General features: G+C 43.1%; 1 protein-coding gene across 1 annotated transcript in view; it reads right to left on the bottom strand.

Moving 5' to 3' along the window:
- Positions 1–21,052, bottom strand: part of SLC7A14 (solute carrier family 7 member 14) — a 100,810-nt gene that overhangs the window by 24,811 nt on the left and 54,947 nt on the right. The window contains exons 3-4 of the mRNA XM_033135388.1: positions 7,008–7,244; positions 5,548–5,765 (exon numbers count right to left, since the gene is read on the bottom strand). Coding sequence (XP_032991279.1) covers positions 5,548–5,765; positions 7,008–7,244 — 455 coding nt within the window. The remainder of the gene's footprint in view (positions 1–5,547; positions 5,766–7,007; positions 7,245–21,052) is intronic.

Raw genomic sequence — 21,052 nt, 5'->3', positions numbered from 1 at the left:
GGAGGGTGAAGAATGGAGTTGGGGAGTGGAGACAAAGGGAGAAAAACCAGCACACCTGCCAAGATCAAATAGACCCTGCTGAACAAGATATAGATGAAATAAACAGATTATCAAAGAGAATATAATACAATTAGCAAATAAGGTCACTTTTTCACTTGGGTTAGTTTGAAAGAGTTTTTCTTTCTTGCAAGCAAATGATCCCTGATTGGTAAATACAGGAGAGCCATGAAATAAAACTGTGTATGGGTGTGTCTCTACTCAAGTAACCACTAAGACTGCTTTCCACATTACTCAATCCAGATCTCAGGTCTGGCCCCTGGTAGTTAGGATTAGGACACACTTCCATGCAAGAAAGAATGCTTGTGGTCCCTAGGCGTAAGCATCTGAAAATTGGTGGGTGAAGTGTGTGTGTATGTGTGCGTGTATGCATGTGTGCTCCTGGGTTCCCTAGTGCTTTATTCTAACTTACCTTTAACGTTTTACATAAGTTAAAAAATCGTATTGACTTTTTGATTTGATGACATAAGCGGAAATTGTTTTCCGAACTGAACTTCGAATAGCTGCTCAGCCAGGCGATCCAGATCAGCCTACGTCTCTACAGAGCTTTGCTGGGGAAGCAGCACTGCCTCAGTTGCTGGAGGGCTGCTGCTTAATTAGTTGTCAAAAGCAATGACGTTAGTGGCCTGCTACTCAGGGTGTGGGTCCCTAAGAGCTGGCCCCCTGTACCTTGCTGATATTTGAAAGGCATTAGGATGAAGCAGCCCTCCCTATTCTGCTTTGGCCAATCTGTCAGATGCTTAGGAGATAATTAGGCACCTTTATATAATTCACTCCCAAGGTAACAAGACAAAGTTCCAACTTTAATAGCATTTTCTACCACAGTCATGCTCCAGATCTATTAACAGCCTGTTTGCAGTGACAATGGAATGTGCTAATAGATTCCAACAAATGGATTGAAATGTAGAGAACATGAAAAAGAACTTTTCCTTTGTTTGGAGACTGTCAGCATTCCCCACAAATACTTGCTATGGACCTTTTTCCTGGGAGATATTTGTGCTGGTACAGCGTCTTGTTTGGTTAAAGAAAAACCATCAGATAGCATCAAGAACAAATAACATACAGGGACTACACATCCAACAATATTTGGGGGCTGAAGAATTGCAGATGGAAGCAGGGGTTCAGCTGAGGGCCAGCAGTTACTTGATATAGGGGGGAAATGTTTGTTGTTCTTCAGCTCTTCAAGACCAGAGAAGCATTTGACCCAGAACTTGTAATTGAGTAAACCATTCCTTAAGCTATTTTTTTTGGAAGGAAGTAGTTGGAGCAGAGAAAGAGTAGGCTTATAAGGGGTCCATGGCCAGAGAACAGATTGCTCATTAACCCTTTTAAAGTACTTGAGAATTGTATTTCAAATCATGTAATGGTATCTTTATAAACCCTTCCCTATACCAATGGTTTCCTTCATCCCATCCTACCTAAAGCGATTGAAGAATAAAGTGGATTGGAACTCTGAACTAGTCCTCTTGTCGGGGGTAGGGGTCAGGTTTTCCCTATGGAGTGAAGAAGTTCATGCAGCTGCCAAGTAGGCAATTCACTTTTGTCGATGATTGTTAGATAACGAAGTAGGGAATGTGTTTATTAACTTGGTGGATGACATGCTCACGAGAAGGTGTCAGACCTTAAAAAATAGGATCTACATTCAAAGTGGCCTTACTGGATTGGAAAAGTGACCTGAAACCAAAGTTGAGAAAGAACAGGTCCAGGCCAGTTCTCCAGGGAGGAAATTTACTATGCAGAAATCCAAGGCCAGGCAGATAGCAGAGAGGATGAGTCAGCAACATCTTCACACTGGGATGTCCTTTGTGCTCAGATGATGCTTTTATTCACAGCCACTAGGGCACATATTTGAATTTCCTGCAGAGAAAATGAATTTGCAGTGAAAAATCCAAAATCCCATCCAACCTTTTTTGGTGGCCAATGACAAGCCTACTCAAGGTAATAGGTTTGGGTTGGAGTGAAGTCAGTGCACAAAGGTGCAAAAAAAGACAATTGGTCCCATGTCCACTACCTGGGGTAGGGGTGGGGGGTGAGAGGGTGGGGGTCTGGGGAGTGGAGTACATAAATAAGGGCTTTGGCTCATCCAGGACTGGGATCGAATTTCACCTCCTTTACCATCAAGATCTGTGGTCTTAACTTTTCTAAGCTTCGGTTATTTTGATGTAAAAGTGTAGCTCATTGTACTTATTTTGTGGGGCTGTTGTGAAGATTAAATGAAAAGTGTATATGGAAGGGTTTGTCATAAAGAAAATGTTAAGTGTTGGAAATGGCATCTTTCCTTTCTTTTTTATGCCTGATTTCTGATCTTCATTTCTTGCTGCAAAAGTTAGTGAGAACCTGGGATGTGTAAATGGGAAACCTCTAAGCCTGGCTCGATTAGCTCCTTCCTTGATGAGGCAGGCTCCTGATGGAGGAGGGATGTAGAGGCCCTGAGATGGGAAGAGGAGAACCTTAAAGAGAATAAAGACCCCAGAACAAAGCATTAGCGGAAAGACTAAGAGACTCGTCTTCTTCAGCATGGGCATAAGGTATTTACACAGAGGGTATTAACTCTTTCCAATTTTAACATGGCACCTTGACTGTAGTGTGTGCCATTTAGGTAAGCTGTTAGGAAAAAGTTGAAAATTAAACATGATCCAAGTAATTAAGGAAAACTTTTAAATTACTCTGACATGATATCTTGGTCAACAGTGTATATTGGGCCTGGACTGGTTTAACCATACTTCCATTTGAACATAAGAAAAGAGACTACCAAAATGCCCATCGGTAGATGACTGGATTAAGAAACTGTGGTACATTTATACAATGGAGTATTATGCAGCCATAAGGAAGAAAGAAATCTTACCATTTGCAACAACATGGATGGATCTAGAGAACATTATGTTAAGTGAAATAAGTCAGACAGAGAAAGATAAGTTCCATATGATCTCACTTATTTGCGGATTCTAAAGAAAAGAATAAGTGAATGAACTAATCAGAAACTGTTTGGGAGACAATGAGGAAAAACTGAGGGTTGCTAGATGGGTGGGGGGAGTGGGGGGTGGGGGGGAGGGTGAGGGGATTGGAGGGCAGTCGGTGACCACAGGATGGCCACGGGGTTTGAAAATTAATCTGGGGAACGTAATTTGGTGGTTACCAGAGCGTAAGGGGGTTGGGGGGTGGGGGATGAGGGTGAGGGGGATCAAATGTACGGTGATGGAAGGGGAGCTGACTCTGGGTGGTGAACACACAGTGTGATTTATGGATGATGTGATTCAGAATTGCACAACTGAAATCTATGTAATTCTACTAACAATTGTCACCCCAATAAATTAAAAAATAAAAAAAAAAAAAAAAAAAAAGAGACTAGGCTATCTCTTAATATTCCTCCCAGTTGCAAGACTCTATGACTTTGGGAAAGTTTAGAGGAAATGAAAATGTAACGTGTCAGATTAATTACCTTCTTCTTTTTTTTTTTTTTTTTAAAGGAAGCTCAGCAGGGAGGGTCATCATACACAAGACATTGATATAGTGGAAAGGGTTTTGTTTGAGGCCACACCGACGGGGGCAGGAATTTCAGTCCCAGGACCAACTAGCTAAGTGACCTCAGGTAAGTTACTCAGCTTCTCTGAGCCTTGGCTTCTCCACCTGTAAGTTGGGGATAGCAGCACCTGCTTTAAAGTTTTGTTATAAGAGTGAGTTAATATTCATAGAGCTCAATGCTGAGCACCTAGCAGTTACTAGGAGATAAATTTTCGCTCTTTCCCCCTGTCGTTACCACTATTGCTAACCACTATTGCACATGAAAGCACAATGTGCACATAAAAACATCCAAGAGTTTATTCTCTTTGGAAACATTTGGTATAATTAGTTTTCACACTTGATAGATGAGAACATCCAAAAGCACCGAAGTTAGCTGTTGGCCAAAGTCTTATAGTAAGGCCATGACCCAATAATGTCTTACATTGTTAAGAGAATGGTGAGAACATTTTTTGTGCTATGATGAAAATGCAATTGAGTTCCGGAAAAACATTCTTTCTTTGTATCTCTTATAATTTGTTGTTTCTTTTATTTGATAGGAAAGGAATGATTTGTGTCATAAAAAAATATAGATTTGGGGATCCAGAATGGGGTCAACAAGTATTTCTTTGTCTCTTCTGGTTTTAACCAGCTTCAGGATTTATTCGTTTCAAGGAGATGGAATGAACACTGTGGTTCTGTGGAATTTTTACAGATAAGCAGAAGACTAGAAATCTTGGCTGAAATTGCTTCCTTGCTTATTTCTCTGCATTGAACAGCATGGCATGATTCAGAATAACAGAAGTTATTTTGAGTGTTCTCCAACAGAGATTTCTGGTCCCTGAGCATCATGAAGGAAAAACAGTCTAAGCAAGAGCTACAAAAGCAAAACCGGTGGAATCCTAGACTTGTTTCTGCTACCATCCTAGACAGATTTGCCTGTCTTGGCTCAGTTTTTCCACCTGTTAAGTGAGGGGGTAAGATTAGGGTGACCTCTAAGATCTCTTCCCATTCAGAAGTCTATGATTTATGTTCTATTGTTAAAAAAAAAAGGATGGGCTAGTGAATTTTACCAATGAATCCATAAAGTAAATATTTTCAGTCACCTCAGGGAAAGCATCCAGGTGTGACTTACAACTACTGGTCAATATAAAGAATTTGCCACTCGGAGCTTCCCGTTTTTCTCAACCTGGTCACAGGAGTGAAATCTGAAAATATCCTTTTGGTCCAGCCCACTCTCTTGCCAACCTGCAGACCACACCAGGTAGATTTCTCTGTGTGACCCATGACACTGGAATGAAATTTATAACCAGGACCCACGGGGCCAGCTCAACTGCCCTCAGACCCCAGAGGGACTCTCCACTTTGGGTCAAACATTGGGATTAGATTTAAAAACTGTTCTTTCCCGAGTTCCATTTCCAGGCAACACTCATTTCTTCCCTGCCGTCCTTTCTCTTGGCCTCCTTTACTTCCTTGTTCATTTACAGACTGCCTCTATTCTGAATCGACTGTAGAGAGACTCTGTAGGAAGGAGCTGCTCACGTACAGGTTTGGGAGTCCGACAGTCCTGGCTCTGGGTCCTGTGTGCTTACTTACACTGTGTGCTCGATAGCAAACCACTTGACCTCTCCTACCGTGAGTTTTTTCATCTGCAAGACCAGAATGTAAATATTTTCCTTGCAAAGTTATTAGAAAGATTAAATAAGATATTACATACATAGCACTTAGCATAGTATTAGGCATATTGCTAGGGACTCAAAACATTGACTCTATTATTGTTATCTGTATAAAATAAGACCTTAATAAATATTTGTGAAACAAAGAAATAAAACAAAAACCACTTCTTCAAAACATTCCAATGAAAGGTGATGAAGAGGATGCTGTGAAAATGGTGAGACAGAGCAGCATTGTCCTGAAACTGTGTCTCAGAGTGGTCGCCGGGTGGAAGGCGGAGCATGTGACAGGTACACGACCCTGCAGGCGCGAACTCACCCCTGACCAGCCGTGGGGCAGGAACTGGCCCTCAGCCCAGTATTTCCCATTGATGAAGAAGAGCCCTGCTATCATGATGAACACCCACACGGCCAGGTTCAGCACGTTGAGGACGTTGTTGAAGCCCACAGAGTTCTTCACCCCCAGCGCGATGATGATGGTGACGATGACCGCGATCACCAGAGCCAGAAGGTCCGGGTATGATTCCTCACCTTTCCCTACGGGGAAAGACACGAGTTAATACTGTCCACCGGAGGGAAAAAAGGGCTGTGCGAACTCCCAGCCCCACCCCAGGGCATCTGCGCTAGGCTCTGACAAGGGTGCTCAATTTGTCACCGCGGGGGGGATGGTGGGGGGGCTAGAGGAAGGGGGGCGGGGAGAAGGAACTGTGTGTGTTTGTGTGTGTGTGTGTGTGTGTGTGTGTACTCTGGTCCACCAGTGTCTATGTGCAAATGGGAAGGTTTGGGGATATAGGTAAGATGACCTGATATCCTGCACCAAAAATTGGGATACATGCTATGACAATTACAACAGTGCCTGTGGAACCATGGTATAGAACATGAGAGGTCAGGACCGTCCTGGGACATTTGGGATGTATATATGGGTCTACCATGTTATTTGGAAAATGTTTGATCTTCATTGTTGTTCACTTTATAGTCCATGAATTTTCCTTTCCATTCTAGCAATCTTTCCATTATTTGGAAATTTTAAAATGTGTGTTTTTGAAAATTATTGGAAGTAGGATGTTCTTTCCATTTATGTGTGTGTGGTTGCCGAGAAAAAGACCAGTGGACGCACCCAGCCTGCTTGGTCTTGTCTGTTGGCCGGTGGACTCCTGCCCTCTATAGAGTGGAAAAGGCATTGCTTCAGCAGTCAGGCTCGAACTTCAGCTGTACTTTTGCTCATAACCAGAGAGGTCAAATTAAATGAAATTAAATTGCTATTAAGCACATGGTGTAAGGAAGCACACAGGACCCCAAGCCAGGACTCTTTGGCTCTTTGGGTAGGTGCCTCCTTTTTCTGGACCTCAGCTGTAAAGCGAAGGGGTTGGAGGACCCTTTCAGACCTAACATTCTATGAAATTGGTATACTGAGGAGATGTGGTCTTCATACTTTGTATCTTCTTATGGTTTCTGGGTGCTCAGCATTTTAATTGTTAGCTATATAATATGTCCACACTTAATCATTTGCTCCACTGTAGAATATTTAAAGTTATTTCTGATTTTTTTTGTTATTAGACATAGGGCTGTGATGAATATCTTTTTGTAGAAAGCTTTTATGGAGATTAGACTGATTTCCTTAGGATAGACCCACGGGAAATGAATTAACTTTGTAAAAAAAAAAAAAAAGGACATATTTAAGGCTCTTGATACATTTTGCCAAGCTGCATCCTGAAAGGGAGCCCATTTATTCAGCTCAGTAAGTTTGCATGTTGGGGTAAGAGGTTGTGGCAGTCTCACCCAGGCCGTTGAGGGTTCCCACGCTGTCCACCATCCAGCGGCTGATGGTGTGGTTAGCCAGCGAGTCAAACATGCTGCTCAGAGCACTGGCGCCGGCCGCAGTGCCAATCAGGTACTCCAGGATCAGGTTCCAGCCAATGAAAAATGCCACAAACTCCCCGACAGTCACGTAGCTGTAGGTGTAGGCTGACCCCGTGGTCTTGGGGACGCGGACTCCAAACTCTGCATAGCAAACACCTGCATGGGACAAACACACGTGGATGGTGGACTTCAGGAAGTGAGCTAACCTCCTGGGGGCTGACCGTCTTGACTAGGAAAATATTGGGACTATCTGGGATCTTAGAACGAATACACACAGTTTTATGTGTGTGAACCAATTCAAAGCCAGCCGTAATGTATTTTAACCTCATGTCTGAAAACCATTGTAACCTGAATGCCTGAGAGGCAATCAGAACGAAGTCTAATAAACTACTGTAAACTGATCTTCTTTATTTAGAGAAATTCCCATTTGTTGTATGCGTCTCTGTGATTGTTCCTTGGGTGTCAGATACCCTGAGTGAGCATGGGCCTAACTCATCATGACCCCCTCAATTGCTGGCACCAGTGTTAGTTAGTTTATGTATAACATTCTTCTCTTTCACTGTTACATATTGCCAAACGTGCTTCTCATTTGAGGGTGATACTTTGAGTGATCCCTGAAAATCCTGTATGATATCTAGGAGGGATGATAAAAATGCAAATACAAATAAATGACTAGTTATTAACACGGAAATGTAGCGTATGCAAAAGATAATTTAACACTTTTAGAGTGCCTACTATGTGCTTGGCAGGGTGCTAAGTGCTGGGAATAAAAAAGGACGAGTAAGACATAGCTCTACCCTCAAGGGGAGATATACCAGAAAACCAGGGTACACTAGGGCTGTATAAAAGCTCGATACTGTCGAGATATACAGGAACAATGAGAACAGAGATGAGAGACAAGTACCTCAGCTGTTTTGAGGTATATTAAGAAATGAACTGGGCATAGAAGATGGAGAGAGGCAAGGTGAAATATTTGCCTGGAAGGGAGTGTGCATGAGGCTGTGGGAGGAAATGAGGCAGGGAAGGCCCATGTCCACCAGAAGCATGTGTTGAATTGTTATTTCAGGAGATGGAGATCAGGAATCTGCATTTAAAAAAACTCCCCACTTATATTTGAAAAACACTGGTATATTGCCTCATTCTTTGATGAAATTGGAGCTCAAATGAGAAAGAGACCAGGAAAACACCAAACTTGTGGGAGTTGGGAGAATTTCCTACATTGTGCTAGGAACTCAGGGTGTGAGGCCAGTGGGTGGGGTACCAACTTGGAGGACAGATATAGGAGAGCTTGGAGGCAATACCGCAGGAACAAGGTGTGGAAGGATGTAGGAGAGAACTCACACTTCACCTTCAGTCCCAATTTTGTTAAGGACCAACGCTGAGGTCTCGCATCACAAATCGGGGAACAGTAGTTCACTCTTTTGTGAATAAAGACAACAAGTTTCTTTTCTTTTCTCTTTGTTTGAAGGGGGAGAAATCAATGCAAAGAAGCAAAAACAGAGATGTCAAGAGTAATGACACAATGAATGATTAAATGTGACGCAATATCTCTTTTCCTTCCTTTGAGTGACAACAGTCGTCAGGGCGTCCATATGGAAGCAGTGCTGGACCAGTTGGGCTGCGCTGTGGCCTCAACTCTTCCTGGAACTGGTTCCACCTTTTTACATTCAGTTTCCTTTTTTTGTAAAATAAAGGAATTAGACTGGGATGCTCTCTTAAGGATCTTCCTACTCTGTCACTCCAGGATTCTACCTGCTGTATTGGAACGTGCTGAAAAACATACTGAGCATAATCTAACTTTCCTTTTACCTCCATCATCATGCTGTTCTGTATGCTGGAGATGCTTTCTAGCAAAGCTGTTTGTCCCTACAGTAAATGGCCCAGGCTGCTATTTATTTTGAGTTCCTATGTCAGCCCCCCGCCTCCCCCCTTTGTAAAAACAATTTTCCATCCCCTTCCTGGAGGTCAGACTCTAAGTTGTTTCTTCTTGTTGCTGTCAGACCTCCTTCTCTTCTAAATTGCTGCCTCCAACACCCGATGTTTAAATTGTTAGAGTGAGTCTAAAATTAAGAGAAAGTGGTCTTCAAAGGAAGGCTTGAGGAAGTCCTCTGTGAAGAAATTATAGGGTGTGTGAGCACTAAGTAGGAGGACCTGATGGTATTTTCTCGCTTGGAGGACTTTTGTGTTCTCTTACCCTGAAGAGAGCTGTTTGCTCTGTTAGTGCAGTGTGAGGAAGGGATGAGGAGGCAGCTACCCTCTCTTTGGTGGAGGAGCCAAAGCTTTACCCAGTAATTCTTATACACTATGAGCTTCTTCTCTCTACACTTCTTGAGCCCCCGGTAATATACAAGGCTGACGAATAGAATTTTTTCCAAGCAATGCTTTTGAAACATCAATTTGCGAATTTAATTTGGAGAGCCAGTGTTGTAGTTTGTGCAATCAAATGTTGTCTGCCTAATATTTGATCTGCCAAATCAAATTTTAAAAAACCCAGTTCACATCAGAAGCCAAGAGCCAATACTTCAGTAGGTCTCGTGCAGGGAGCAGCCCCTCGCTGTCCTGAGTCGGAGGAAAAGACCCTCGGCTGTGCTGAGTATAGGGACAAAGGGAATCCTAGTCGTTCTTTCCCAGGGTCCTGCTTGGATCCTGATGACTGAGTTTGGGGAAAACAGTGAGCACATCAATTAGGCACTAACACTATAAGACAACCTGTGCTCTCAGAAATCATTCTTTTGGACACATTGTAAAGCATTTTATAATACTTTTAAAATCCTTCTCATTTATTTGTATGTGGGAATCCAGGCTTTTGGTGGGCATTAGCGAGTATCCCACCTGGCACTGAAGCTTGGCGGTGAGGAGCGAGTGATTTTAACCCCAAATATCCTGAAAATGTCTGGAAAATCTTGTGAATCATTCAACTATTTTCAGATATCTGGTGTGTAAGAGAGAAATTCAAGGGTAACTTTCTAACTTCAATAAGAAATAAAAACCACTGAAAGGCAAATCTTGTTTTTATCCTCGATTATGTAGTAACTGAGTGTCCAAGAGCAATTTACTTACCTCACATGGATAAAACGAGGGGGCCAATTACGTAAGATTTAGGGTCCCTTCTATCGCTATCATTCTTTGGTTTCATAGCTAGAGTCAACTCTTAATCATCTGAGTCAATGGGGGAAGCTTTGGAGAAAATACTGCAAACTAGTGGTTCTCACCAGAGTTGGTACTGCCTTCTAGGGTTCAAATTCTTGAAACCTTTGGGGGTGTTTATGGTTCTCATGATAACTGTGGGCACAAGCTGCATTAAATAGGCAGAGGTCTGGGCTGTTAGAGATTCTGCAAAGTGTGGGACTCTCCCAAAGGATTAAGCCTTGTTCTGTGTCTTACATATATCTAAAAATCCCTAAGGACATTCACACAAGTAAAAACCGGTTTATAATTTCTGAGCCTGAATTTATCTCCATTTTACATATTAAAACAAAGCATTATTTTTTCAGAGCTTTATATACAGTAAATTTTCCAGGACTGCAACAACTGGGTACATTGAGGAACAGTTGTAATTTGTTCTGTTTGGAATTTACCAAGAGTTGGTCATCATTTTGGAAAAACCACATCATCCACAGCAACATAACTCATGGTCTTTGAACAAACACCAAACAGCACCACTATGTGAGTGTGCATTTGTAGCAGTTGTGTTCGTAGTTGTTGTACAAATGATGGCAAACATCTGATGACTTCATTATGTCCCCCAATGTGCTTATGCTCCAGCATTCACATGGAAATAATATTGTTCTTATTAGAAGTTACTTTTTTATCTTTTATACTCAGGGTATATTAATTTAAAAATAACAGTAAGTGTGTAGGAAGGTAATATTATCTTGAGTTTGTATTTCACAATAGTCAAGGAGCATTGCAAAGTATTTATTACCTAAAGTTGACTTGGTGTACTAGGTAGAGAATCACTGTTCCAAATGAGAGATAAATGTATAAATAATCTTTACTCAATTTAGTAATACATTAAGAAAACTTCTTTCCCCAGAGTTACCTTCCTAATCGTATTCACCGGGTCTATTGTCAAAGTGATTTTGCAATCCTTGGCTACCCATCAAGTGATTGCAGAAGGAGAGGCATATTGATTCGAAAAGGATAACCGTGTAGCTGGAGAAAATCAATATAGAGTACAATGCTGAGGTCCAGATGGCTATCAGTGAGCGACTGCATGCTGTAGACCACATGATGGAAGTTTTCCCATTAGAGTTGTTCAGAGATAGTAAGTCTAGGTCCTTGAGAAATATGGAGGATCCATTATAGCAGGCTGGAGGGAATACGAGTAATTTCTCACAGTCTGCGAATCTGATCTCCTTTTCAATTACCCACTCTTTAAGTATATTATAAATATACCTCTGTTTTCATTTTGTCATATCCCTAGTGCTTTGTTTTATTTTTAAACCTTGAAATATTTTTGGTTAAATCGACACATTGCCAGCCTAAAAAGCAGTCAAACTTAAGACTCACACATTAAAAAGAGGGTTGGGACAAGATACCAGGAGATTCCATATTTGAAATATTCTTTACCAATCCTCTCTTGTATACCCCAAATGGTGTATGATTTGGGGTTCTGAAAAATTTAGTCCCTTTCAATATGAATTCTTTCCCACTCAGAGAGTCTATGGTTCATTCATATGTAGGCATAATAGGCCAGCCTTTGGTTAAATACTCCCAGAGAGCCCACAGGCAATGGTGATCTTTCCAACTGTCCCTAAGACAGGGCCACACAATAGTAAAGATAATCACTACATGCGCCTCCTTCTCTAATTTCATCCTGTCACTCACAGCCTGTCCTGCTTCTCTGTTCCTCTTTTAGAACCAGGAGGCCAGTATTCTCCAACCTAGGTGGGTGTACAGGAAAGGAGAAAGACTCAGCTGAGAGTAAGGAAAGGCAGAAAAGGGTTTCTTCATTCAAAAAATCGATTTTCTCCCATATTCCATCCAAGAAAGCCATTAGATAAATAAGTACTTTTTAAAAGTATACTTTCACCTGGAAAGATTAAATCTAGTGGTTATTCACACTCGAATGCTAATTACTCAGATAAAGAGAGGTTTTCCCATTAACACGTAGTTTAATTTATCGAATAATTCCCTAGCCTACTTATCAACTAATTTACCAATTTCCTAAATAACTTGTGACTTCCTAATTTCCTTCCTTTATGTGACACACATTGCTAAGTGCCTACTAAATTGATCACTTTGGTGACTACCAGAGACACAAATGGTAAGTCAGGGAAGTCTCCTGACAGTGAAGCATCTATGTTTCAATCAGGAAAGAGTTTAATAAACAGACGATACCACGTGGCCAGTTTTAATACTGTAGAGTATTTATGAGGTGCTCCTGAAGCTCTGTGGGTGAGTGTGGTTCTTAGGGAGCAGGGGTCTTTGGTGGCTGGGGGAGTGCTAAGGAAGGGGGAGGCTTTTGAGCCACATCTTACGGGTGAGCTGGGCTTTGCCAGGCAGAAAAACATGGGAAAGGTCGTTTCAGGCAGATGAAAAGGCATAGCTGGAATGACACGTGCAAGCCTACTTTAGGGTTTGAGGACGCTGAGTCTGCAGAGGTGAACGGTTATCCAACGATTGAGAGGGTGGGACCTTTGCAACAGATTGAGGGAATGCAGCTGAAAAGGACTGGACAGTTCATTTACTTCTATAGTTTTAAAGCTTTGTCTTGGTCGTAAAACCCTCTTTGCACACAAAGTCTAATACATCACTAAGTAAAAGCATGCTGGCTCTGTTTGAAGAGGGGTGGGAGAACTGAACAATCCCAGCAATCCCCCTCACCCCACACCTCCCCCAAACTTCTAACCCTCCTCTGTGGACCCACAGGTCTGTAGTGAGCATGGCGTGGGGTTGGGGTGTCAATTGTTCATTGGGTTTGTTCTTTTACCTCAGATGATGCATCTGAGCTCCAGACCTGAAGTTGCATATTCAGTTAATGACAGAGCTGAGCTAGAATGGAGGTCTCCTGATATCCAATTCTAGGAGCTTTAAATTCATTCATTCATCCAACACATTTATAAGGTACCATCTCTGTGATTCTATGTTAGCTTTTAGGGACTAAAAGACGAACAGGAAGAAAACTGTTTATGTTTTTTTGTGGGTCTTATAGTCTACTGGAGAAGACAGACCAGAAAACCAACAATTACAACAAGACAAGAAAAGAGCTCTTGGTTGCAGCGGGTGGGAGGGAAAGGCATGAGCTGCTCTAAGGAACTGCAAAACTGAGTTTTGAAGTAAAGTCTTTGGGCAGCCAGAGGACTATTCAAAGGCAAAGAGGGTATCAGGAGATGAGAAGGAGTGGAGGGAGGTGTCTAAGAAAACAATTTGCCAGCTCTGCAGTTTGATTCAGGCCTCTGGGATCAGTGACATGGTGACCATTGCTCAGAGGGTCACTCCCAGAGGGTCTTGCTTTGTGTGGTGGGCACAAATTGCAGACACCAGACCTGATGAGTTGTTTTGAATATACCATATCCTATAATAAGCATTTCATCCTGGGGAGGTAGGAAGGTTGGGGTGAGCTGATCTGGCAAATGGACGAGGTCACCGATTCCTTACCCACGAAGACAGCTCCTCCTGAGTGTCAATTACCTGTCATTTCCCAGACACACGATGGAGTCAGCTGTCGGACTACACCAGCGCAACTCACCACTTAGGCCCAAACATATCTTTAAGAAAGTCCTCACCAAAGGTAGCGTTTTGCCGAGATGGTTATTACCCATTTCCTCCTCATTTTCTTAGTTTTTCTTAAAACATCTTTGTTCCGTTTGTATATTCACAGCAGGACTAAGCCATGTCATCTGTATTGCTATGGTTGCTGGCACTGCTTAAATGTAGATTGGGAATGGGATACAAGGAGAACTCACAGGACCTCAGAGAGAAGCAGAGCTTGAATTCTCTCTCTCTGTGTGCTCTGTGATGCTGAATTCCAGGTGGTGGGTGATGAAGCGTCCCTGTCATTGCTGTCCCTTATGAGAAGCAGGTTGCTGGATTCTGAGACTCATCTACTCAGCCCTGCCATGTGCTGAAGGACCCTGTGATCTGTACCAATGTCCTCTTCCCAAGGTTTTTGATTAGCCAAGAAAATTGTGGGTTTCTTTTTGAGGGAGTAATCCATCAGGTTCTTTCTCTCTCCCATCTCACTGCTACTGTGTCTTCTCCCTGAGCAACCTTGGCCACTCACCTCTCAGTGAATCCCTGGCAATTTTTACAAATGTGTCTGGAAGAAAAGCAATTTGTCTGGGAACGCCTAGGTTTCTTGGCGTCGAAGAAGAGACTTATAATTTTTCTGCCAAAGCAGGCCCCAGGTGGATGCTAACAGCCTATGTTTAGGGGATGGACGGCATCTTTAATCAGGGTGTGTGTGACACTATTAGTTACTAAACCTGACAGGGCTCCAATTAAAGTTGGGTAGGGCGCAGAGAGCTAGAAAGTTCCCCAAACCACAGCGCTAATATATCAACATATAAACAGGAAGGAAAGAAGCTGCCCACATAGTCAGAGAAGTGACCCCTGAAACAGGTCAAGGAAGTTTAATCGTTTGCTGATTAAATGTGACCAGACCATCCATTTACTCTCTTCTCTAGATGTTCCTCTATGAAAATATTTTAGAGGTTATTCGAAGCCTGATGTCTGTTTCTGTAACAGTTCCCTAACATGACCAATTCGAGTATTATTTTGTCTGGTCATGCTATTGTTAACTGTTTTACTTTATTGCTTTATCAAATAATGATGAAGATGGCAATAATAATAATGGAAGACTGCACGGGGTTAGCTGTCCCCTCAGGTCATCTTCTGACCCAGCTTGGTCTCTCTTCATGGCTGAGGTGGCAGAGGAGCTAGAACTGCCTTTTTCTCTGCTCTTAACATTTTTATGTAGGTGACCTCAGGCTAACATCACAGGCACCCTTGGAGAGGAAAAGCCCTTACAAAAGGGAAAGGCAAAGGATTGTGTTTTGGAATCTACCTGTGCCAGGCCTGTTGTATGATGCCTCACCAGACGCTCAGGTGAGCTGTGAGGGAATGCCGAGGCCTCTATCAGCACCCCCTCTTTGCTTTGGGAGAGGCAGTGAGGTGTTGCAGGAGTCATACAGCCTCTGAAGGGAGCCCCAGAGAGTGGTTATGACAGTTAAAGAGAATGCACACAGATCACGCTGCCCAATGCCTGGCACACAGTACATGCTTAATAAGTGGCAACTAAAATTATTACCAATCGTGGCCTTGAGCAAGTCATCTAATTCATTGAGCCCTAGTTTCCCCATCTGGAAAATGGTAATGGTGACATCTACTGTGCAGGTTGCTACAGGTCTTCAGGAATACATGTATGGTTGCTGGCACACAGTGGGCCCTCCTCCAGTGGGAGCCGTGGCTATTATTACACATGAGAAAGAGCAATCTCAGGGAGTTTACTTAGCATTGCTCTGGAATGTTTACACAGGACCTTTTGCCTTGGAGGTGGGGTTAAAGGGGTTGGAAGCAAGTATTGTGGGCTGATGGTTTTATAGGCACAGCATTGGCAGGGATATCAGAAATTATCTAGAATCTGGACCAAATCCTATATGTGCTCAATTCACTTCTAAAACAGAATGGAAAAGTTTCTTCCTAGGTTTTAAGTCTTTAATCTAGAAACATCTGTTCTATTCCACAAATCCAGTTAGAAATGGTGAGGTGAAGAGAAATTTCCCATTTTCTAGCTCAACCTTTCTTTATGAGACCTGTAGCCCCTTGTCCAGATGACTCTGATAACTGGGGTAAAAAGGCTTTGTGCAGAAGGAAAGGACAGTGGGAGTTGAAATGACAACCAGCAAGTGTCTCTCACCCAAATGTTTTGCAGCTCATCACTGTCCAGGAGTAGGTAGTGTCCCATTTCTAAAGCAGATGAAAGTGGCACCGATAGAGATGGCAGACCTAAGGAGCTTCTGTGAGGGGCCCAGGCTGCCACTCCCTTGTCCTGAGAATTTAATGGACAGAGTTAAAGATGAGCACCAAGAACCCTCGTGTCTCCTCAGCCCACTTGAGGAGCAGGTGGGACCAAGATTCCACTGGTATGGCTGCATTTTTAGCAGATGCCCAGGGAGGTGAGACACAGTAAATCTTTTGTGGGGCTGGATCTGCTCTTTGAGGACCTTCCTAGAGACATCATAAACCCCTCATACGAGGGGTGCCATCTTGACTTCTTCCCAAACTGGACCAACATACAGCAAGGCTGGAGGAGGGCCAGAGACCCAGGATTTAGGAGACGGTTGGAGTGAATCTTTGGGCTTGGTTACAGCTCCTACTTCTAGTTCTCCCCACTCCTCTGATAAAAACACCTACCACTTTCACCTCCCTCTTTTTCCCCTCTCGCTTCCTACTCCCTGGCCCTCAAAACTTTAAAAGAGTTTAGCCTTCTATAGGCCGTAAGTATAAAATTTGTATTTTAAGTAGGAAGTGTTGCTACCTACTGGTCTATGAGGATGGAAAGATGGTGTGTGCTTGGTACTTGGTACTGTGCACAGAATCTGTGCATACCTGACAAAGACCTGCGGGTTACTGTTCTTCCTAAGATTCTCACTTAGATGGTCCTGATATATTGTTTCCAAGTGGGCAGTCCCTATTGAGTGCGATGACGATGGTGACAATGACTTTTCTGCAATTCGACTGTAGTAATGAGAGCAGTGACTCCTTTGGATATATCGGTGGCTTCTTTTTTATATTTTATTTTACTTATTTTTTTAACATTTTTTTTTATTAGGCTTCTTGAAAGAGGAATTCCCCCAAGGCAAACATCAGAGCTCTTGGCTGATTTATAGTCGAGTGCTTTCATAATGAAAACACTCTTAGTAATGTTTGCAAAGGAGTAGGCATTTATATTTATGTTTCACCTGTAAGATAAATTCATTAGACTGGTATTTTCTTAAAAAGCCTAAGAAATTATAAGCTGGGGTATTTATAAATAAAGTTTCAAGATAAACAAATATAGCCATGAGCTATTATTAAATTTATTCCAAAATAGAAAGTTCCTAGAGAGTTGATAGGATCTAAAGATATGTTTGTGTGGATATGTGTATATGAAAATATACATGTAAATGTATACATGTATGTATGTTTTCAACTACTTTGCAAGGGATTTTTTGGGGGCCAGATCCATGGAAATGGCCAGTGGTGAAGTATAGTATGAAATGTTTGTAATGCATATTAACAGATCATTGCTTTTCACTCATACTTACTCACAGGCACTCAGTAAAGCACAGCACGGATTGTGTCCAGAGTGGATGCATTCCTTGGGTTGTTAAATCCAAGATGCCTTCTGTTGCTTGCTATTCCCGCTTCTCCTTTGCATTGTGATGTCTGCCTACACTACAACCCAGACGCTTCCCTTTGCATTGTGATGTCTGCCTACACTACAACCCAGACGCTGCCACTTCTAATCCGTCGGTTGTCAACGGGAATGGCCTTTTATGAGTATTTCTGCAGCATGTGACCCACGGCTTACATCTTCATTTTCTTGTGTAAGGAGCTGTTCTTCCTTCAGTTCTACTCCTACTCCTCTGCCCACTTTTTTTCTTTTTCCACTGTTGCTTCTTATTCCTGTTCTCCATCTGTCTATAGGCATTTAACAAAGTTCTGCCCTTAGCTCTTTTCTCTGCTTGCACCCTTTGCTTTGGTGATCTCACCCCCTGGCCAGGGCCAGTGGAATTTGCCGGGAGTTTCCTGAGTCCCTGGATAGTCATGGCCCCTTAGCGTCAGCATCTGTGACCTCCCAGTGTGAGGAGGGGCGTGAGTGTCCAAGTAGATGGCCTGGCACGTGCACAGGCCCTGAGCTGTGTGGTCAGCCACGTAGTCTGCCCTGTACCAGCCCTCTGAGGGCGAGGGCTGGCGCTTGGTACAACTCCTCTTCACGGGTTTCCATTGGCACTCCCGTCGCAACGGCTGTCCTGTGGCCATTGCGCCTTCCACACCTCTAGCACCTATTTCAGTGCACAGAGTTGAGGCTGCTTAAATGTCATTTGTTCAGAGAGAGTACTTTGCCGTGGTACCTTGTTAACTTCCTTATGGAACTAATCACAATTTTTAATTATTATATGTATTCATTTGCTTGTTTTCTGCTGCATAGTCCATTTTTAGGTTTTGAAGCACAGCTCTTTTTTTTGAAAGGGGCTGTCCCCATAGGGACCTAGCTGACGATACTATTTGTATAGAGATGAGAAGGAGGTCACGTATCAAGGGGCGAGGATGCTCTCAGGTAGGGGCGACTATCCTGGGGCCTCTGCCGCCTTCCAGCTACCTGAGGGCTGAGGGCACAACACTGGCACACCTATCATTCGGGGGCAGCTCTAGGTTACGTGTATTTCCCAAGTCACACAAGTAATAAATGATAGGGCAGGGCTTGAAGTGAAGTAGATCAGCTATAGGAACTAATTGCAACACGGGGTTGGGAATCTGTGTGTGTGTGTGTTTGTGTGTGTGTGTGTGTGTGTGTGTGTGTGTGTGTGTGTAGGGAGGGGAGTTGACACACTCGGTCTTTCTTTACAAGTCTTTCCTCTCCTTGGGTCCTTTGTTCACTCCGTCTCATACAGGCAATGTAATCCAACCTCTTCCCTTTGCAGAGGTGGAAAGTGAGGTCAAGAGACATGCATGTCTGCCCACGGGTCCCGATCTGCTGAGGGACAGAGCTGGAACTCGATCTCAGGTGTTCTGACTTCTGACCAGGACTCTAGTGTCCCCTGCAGCACTCACAATTGTTTCACAGGTGCCTGTCTTGTTGCTTCACTTCGATGTCAAGCTCTTTATCTTGGAGTTCTTGCCTGTGCTCTGCAGCACCTCTGCCATGCTCAGCCCAGAACAGGTGGCCAGCCCCGAACAGGTGGCCAGCCCCTCCCACAGCCATGCCAGGCTCTTCTGGTAGGCACTGTCCACTCTGCCAGGTGCTGTAGGAGAGGTAAAAGAAACCCCGGTTCTCCTGGGTTTGCTGGAGGAAACTCAATTTCACAATCAGCAATTTGAGAAACTTGCAAGTTTCTATTAAAATGTGTTCACCTTCTCTGAACTGGTAACTGACATCCTTCCTACTAGGCTGTCACTCAGCTCTGTATGGAAAAGTTACATGCACTTCACAACACCTTTCTCGCTGCTGACAGGTGACAGAAAGGCACTGAGCTTAGAAGTCATTTTTATGACCTGGGTTACAAAGTTTTGAGCTAGAAAAGTGCTTTCCTAATCAATAGAATAGAGTGAGCAACAGGCTCTTTTGAAACCCTGCTTGGAATGAGGGGTTCCTTGGTTCATTTGATTTTTTTGGCTAGTTTTTAAATGTTGGGCATGTGTGTCTGCATGAAGCGGCTTGGGGGTCACAGTCTCTGGAGCTGGGCAGAATTCAATTTAGACTAGGCATTTCCCACTGAATGCCTTGTGGCCCTGGGCAAATCACCTAACCTCCCTGAGCCTCAGGTTAGTCTTCTGCAAAATGACTATAATAATGGTACTTACTTTGTAGGATTTGTTGGGAGGATTATGCAACTCGTGTTCAGTTAGTGCCAGGCACGTTACAAGTCCTCAGTGATTTAGCTAATATGATTTGTCACCAAATGGAAACACTGATATCCACCTAGCAGGGACGTCGAGAGGATTAAAGGAGGTGATGTATGCACAGTACCTGGGGCACAGTATTTGCCTAATAATAATAATAATAATAATAATAATAATAATAATAATAAATGATAGTAATAATAACAACGCCTAATATTTATTGAGTGTTTAATAAGTTATACCGTAGATACTTTACAAACATTGGGGGTAGCTGCTATCATTATTAAGATTTTAATAGGTAGCTGTATATTTGGACACTGTTTTGGAGAACTCCTCTTCAGAGGCTTGCAGACTGGCACGCATTTGTTCATCTTTGCACTTCCTCCGCACACTCTCAATATTTCTGCCTCTCACACCCCCCACTATGGTTAAGAGTAGTTCTCAGGTATATTTGGGGGAACAAATAAATGCAAGCTTGTGGAATGAAGGAGTGATCCCAGATCACTGAGAATGGGTTGCAAAAGGACCAACCCTCCCTCTTGGTGTTCACCTCTCAAGGCTTCCACTTGAGGAGGGGAAATTAGTTCTTTGCGGTAAAACAAAACAAGGAAACTCACCAGACTGACTAACTAAACTTTGAATCTTCAGAAATATTCCTTAGTCATGAAAATCCAACCTGAGCTGGATACTGGAATGGGGAGACTCTGCTTAAGCTTTGCGGGGTTCCACAGAACCAGCCCAGGGAGGAGCTTGGGAGCCTTGACTGTGGGAAAGGCATTTGCTTGACAGACCTCTGCTCCCCTTACCACCTCCCCAGGGAGTCAGTTACCGTGGGCTCACCTGATGATGAATCAGAAGATGCTAAAGAGCAAATGAGGATGACAGGAAATGTGAATTATAAACTCTGGTGAGTGCTAATCCATAAACTAAGAGTGTCAAGAAAAATGCTACTCAGGAGCATGGTTCTTTATTGCCTTCAGTCCCTTTTCAATAATTGCAACTTATTAATCCACATCTACGGGAATGAGAAATATCGGCTTCAAGGATCTCAGGGGAGGCTTGCTGAAATGGAAAACCATGAGTTTTGAAGTCCAACCGTCTTAGATTTGAGTTCTGGCTCTGCCACTAAATATGTGCCTGCCTCTCAGGAAACGACTCTAACCTTTGACCGTCTGGCCCCTCGTCTGAGGGCAGAACTAAAACCATCCCTTCCTCCACTGGGTTGGTGAGGATGGAAAGAAGGTGCTCCATGAAAGCACTGTATGCAGTGTCCTGCACACAAAAGTTAGTTGACACCCTCACTTGGGGTTCTGCGGGGGTCCTTTTTACTGGAGTTTTGTTTCTACTTTCACGTTCTGTCACCAGAGCAGTGTTGTACATTTATTATTCTAATGACACTATTTCAAAAACAT

This window comes from Rhinolophus ferrumequinum, chromosome 2 (genome assembly GCF_004115265.2).
Source record: "Rhinolophus ferrumequinum isolate MPI-CBG mRhiFer1 chromosome 2, mRhiFer1_v1.p, whole genome shotgun sequence".
Taxonomy (NCBI): Eukaryota; Metazoa; Chordata; class Mammalia; order Chiroptera; family Rhinolophidae; genus Rhinolophus; species Rhinolophus ferrumequinum.
Note: the sequence above shows the minus strand (reverse complement) of the source record. Positions and strands in the feature narration are given on the sequence as shown.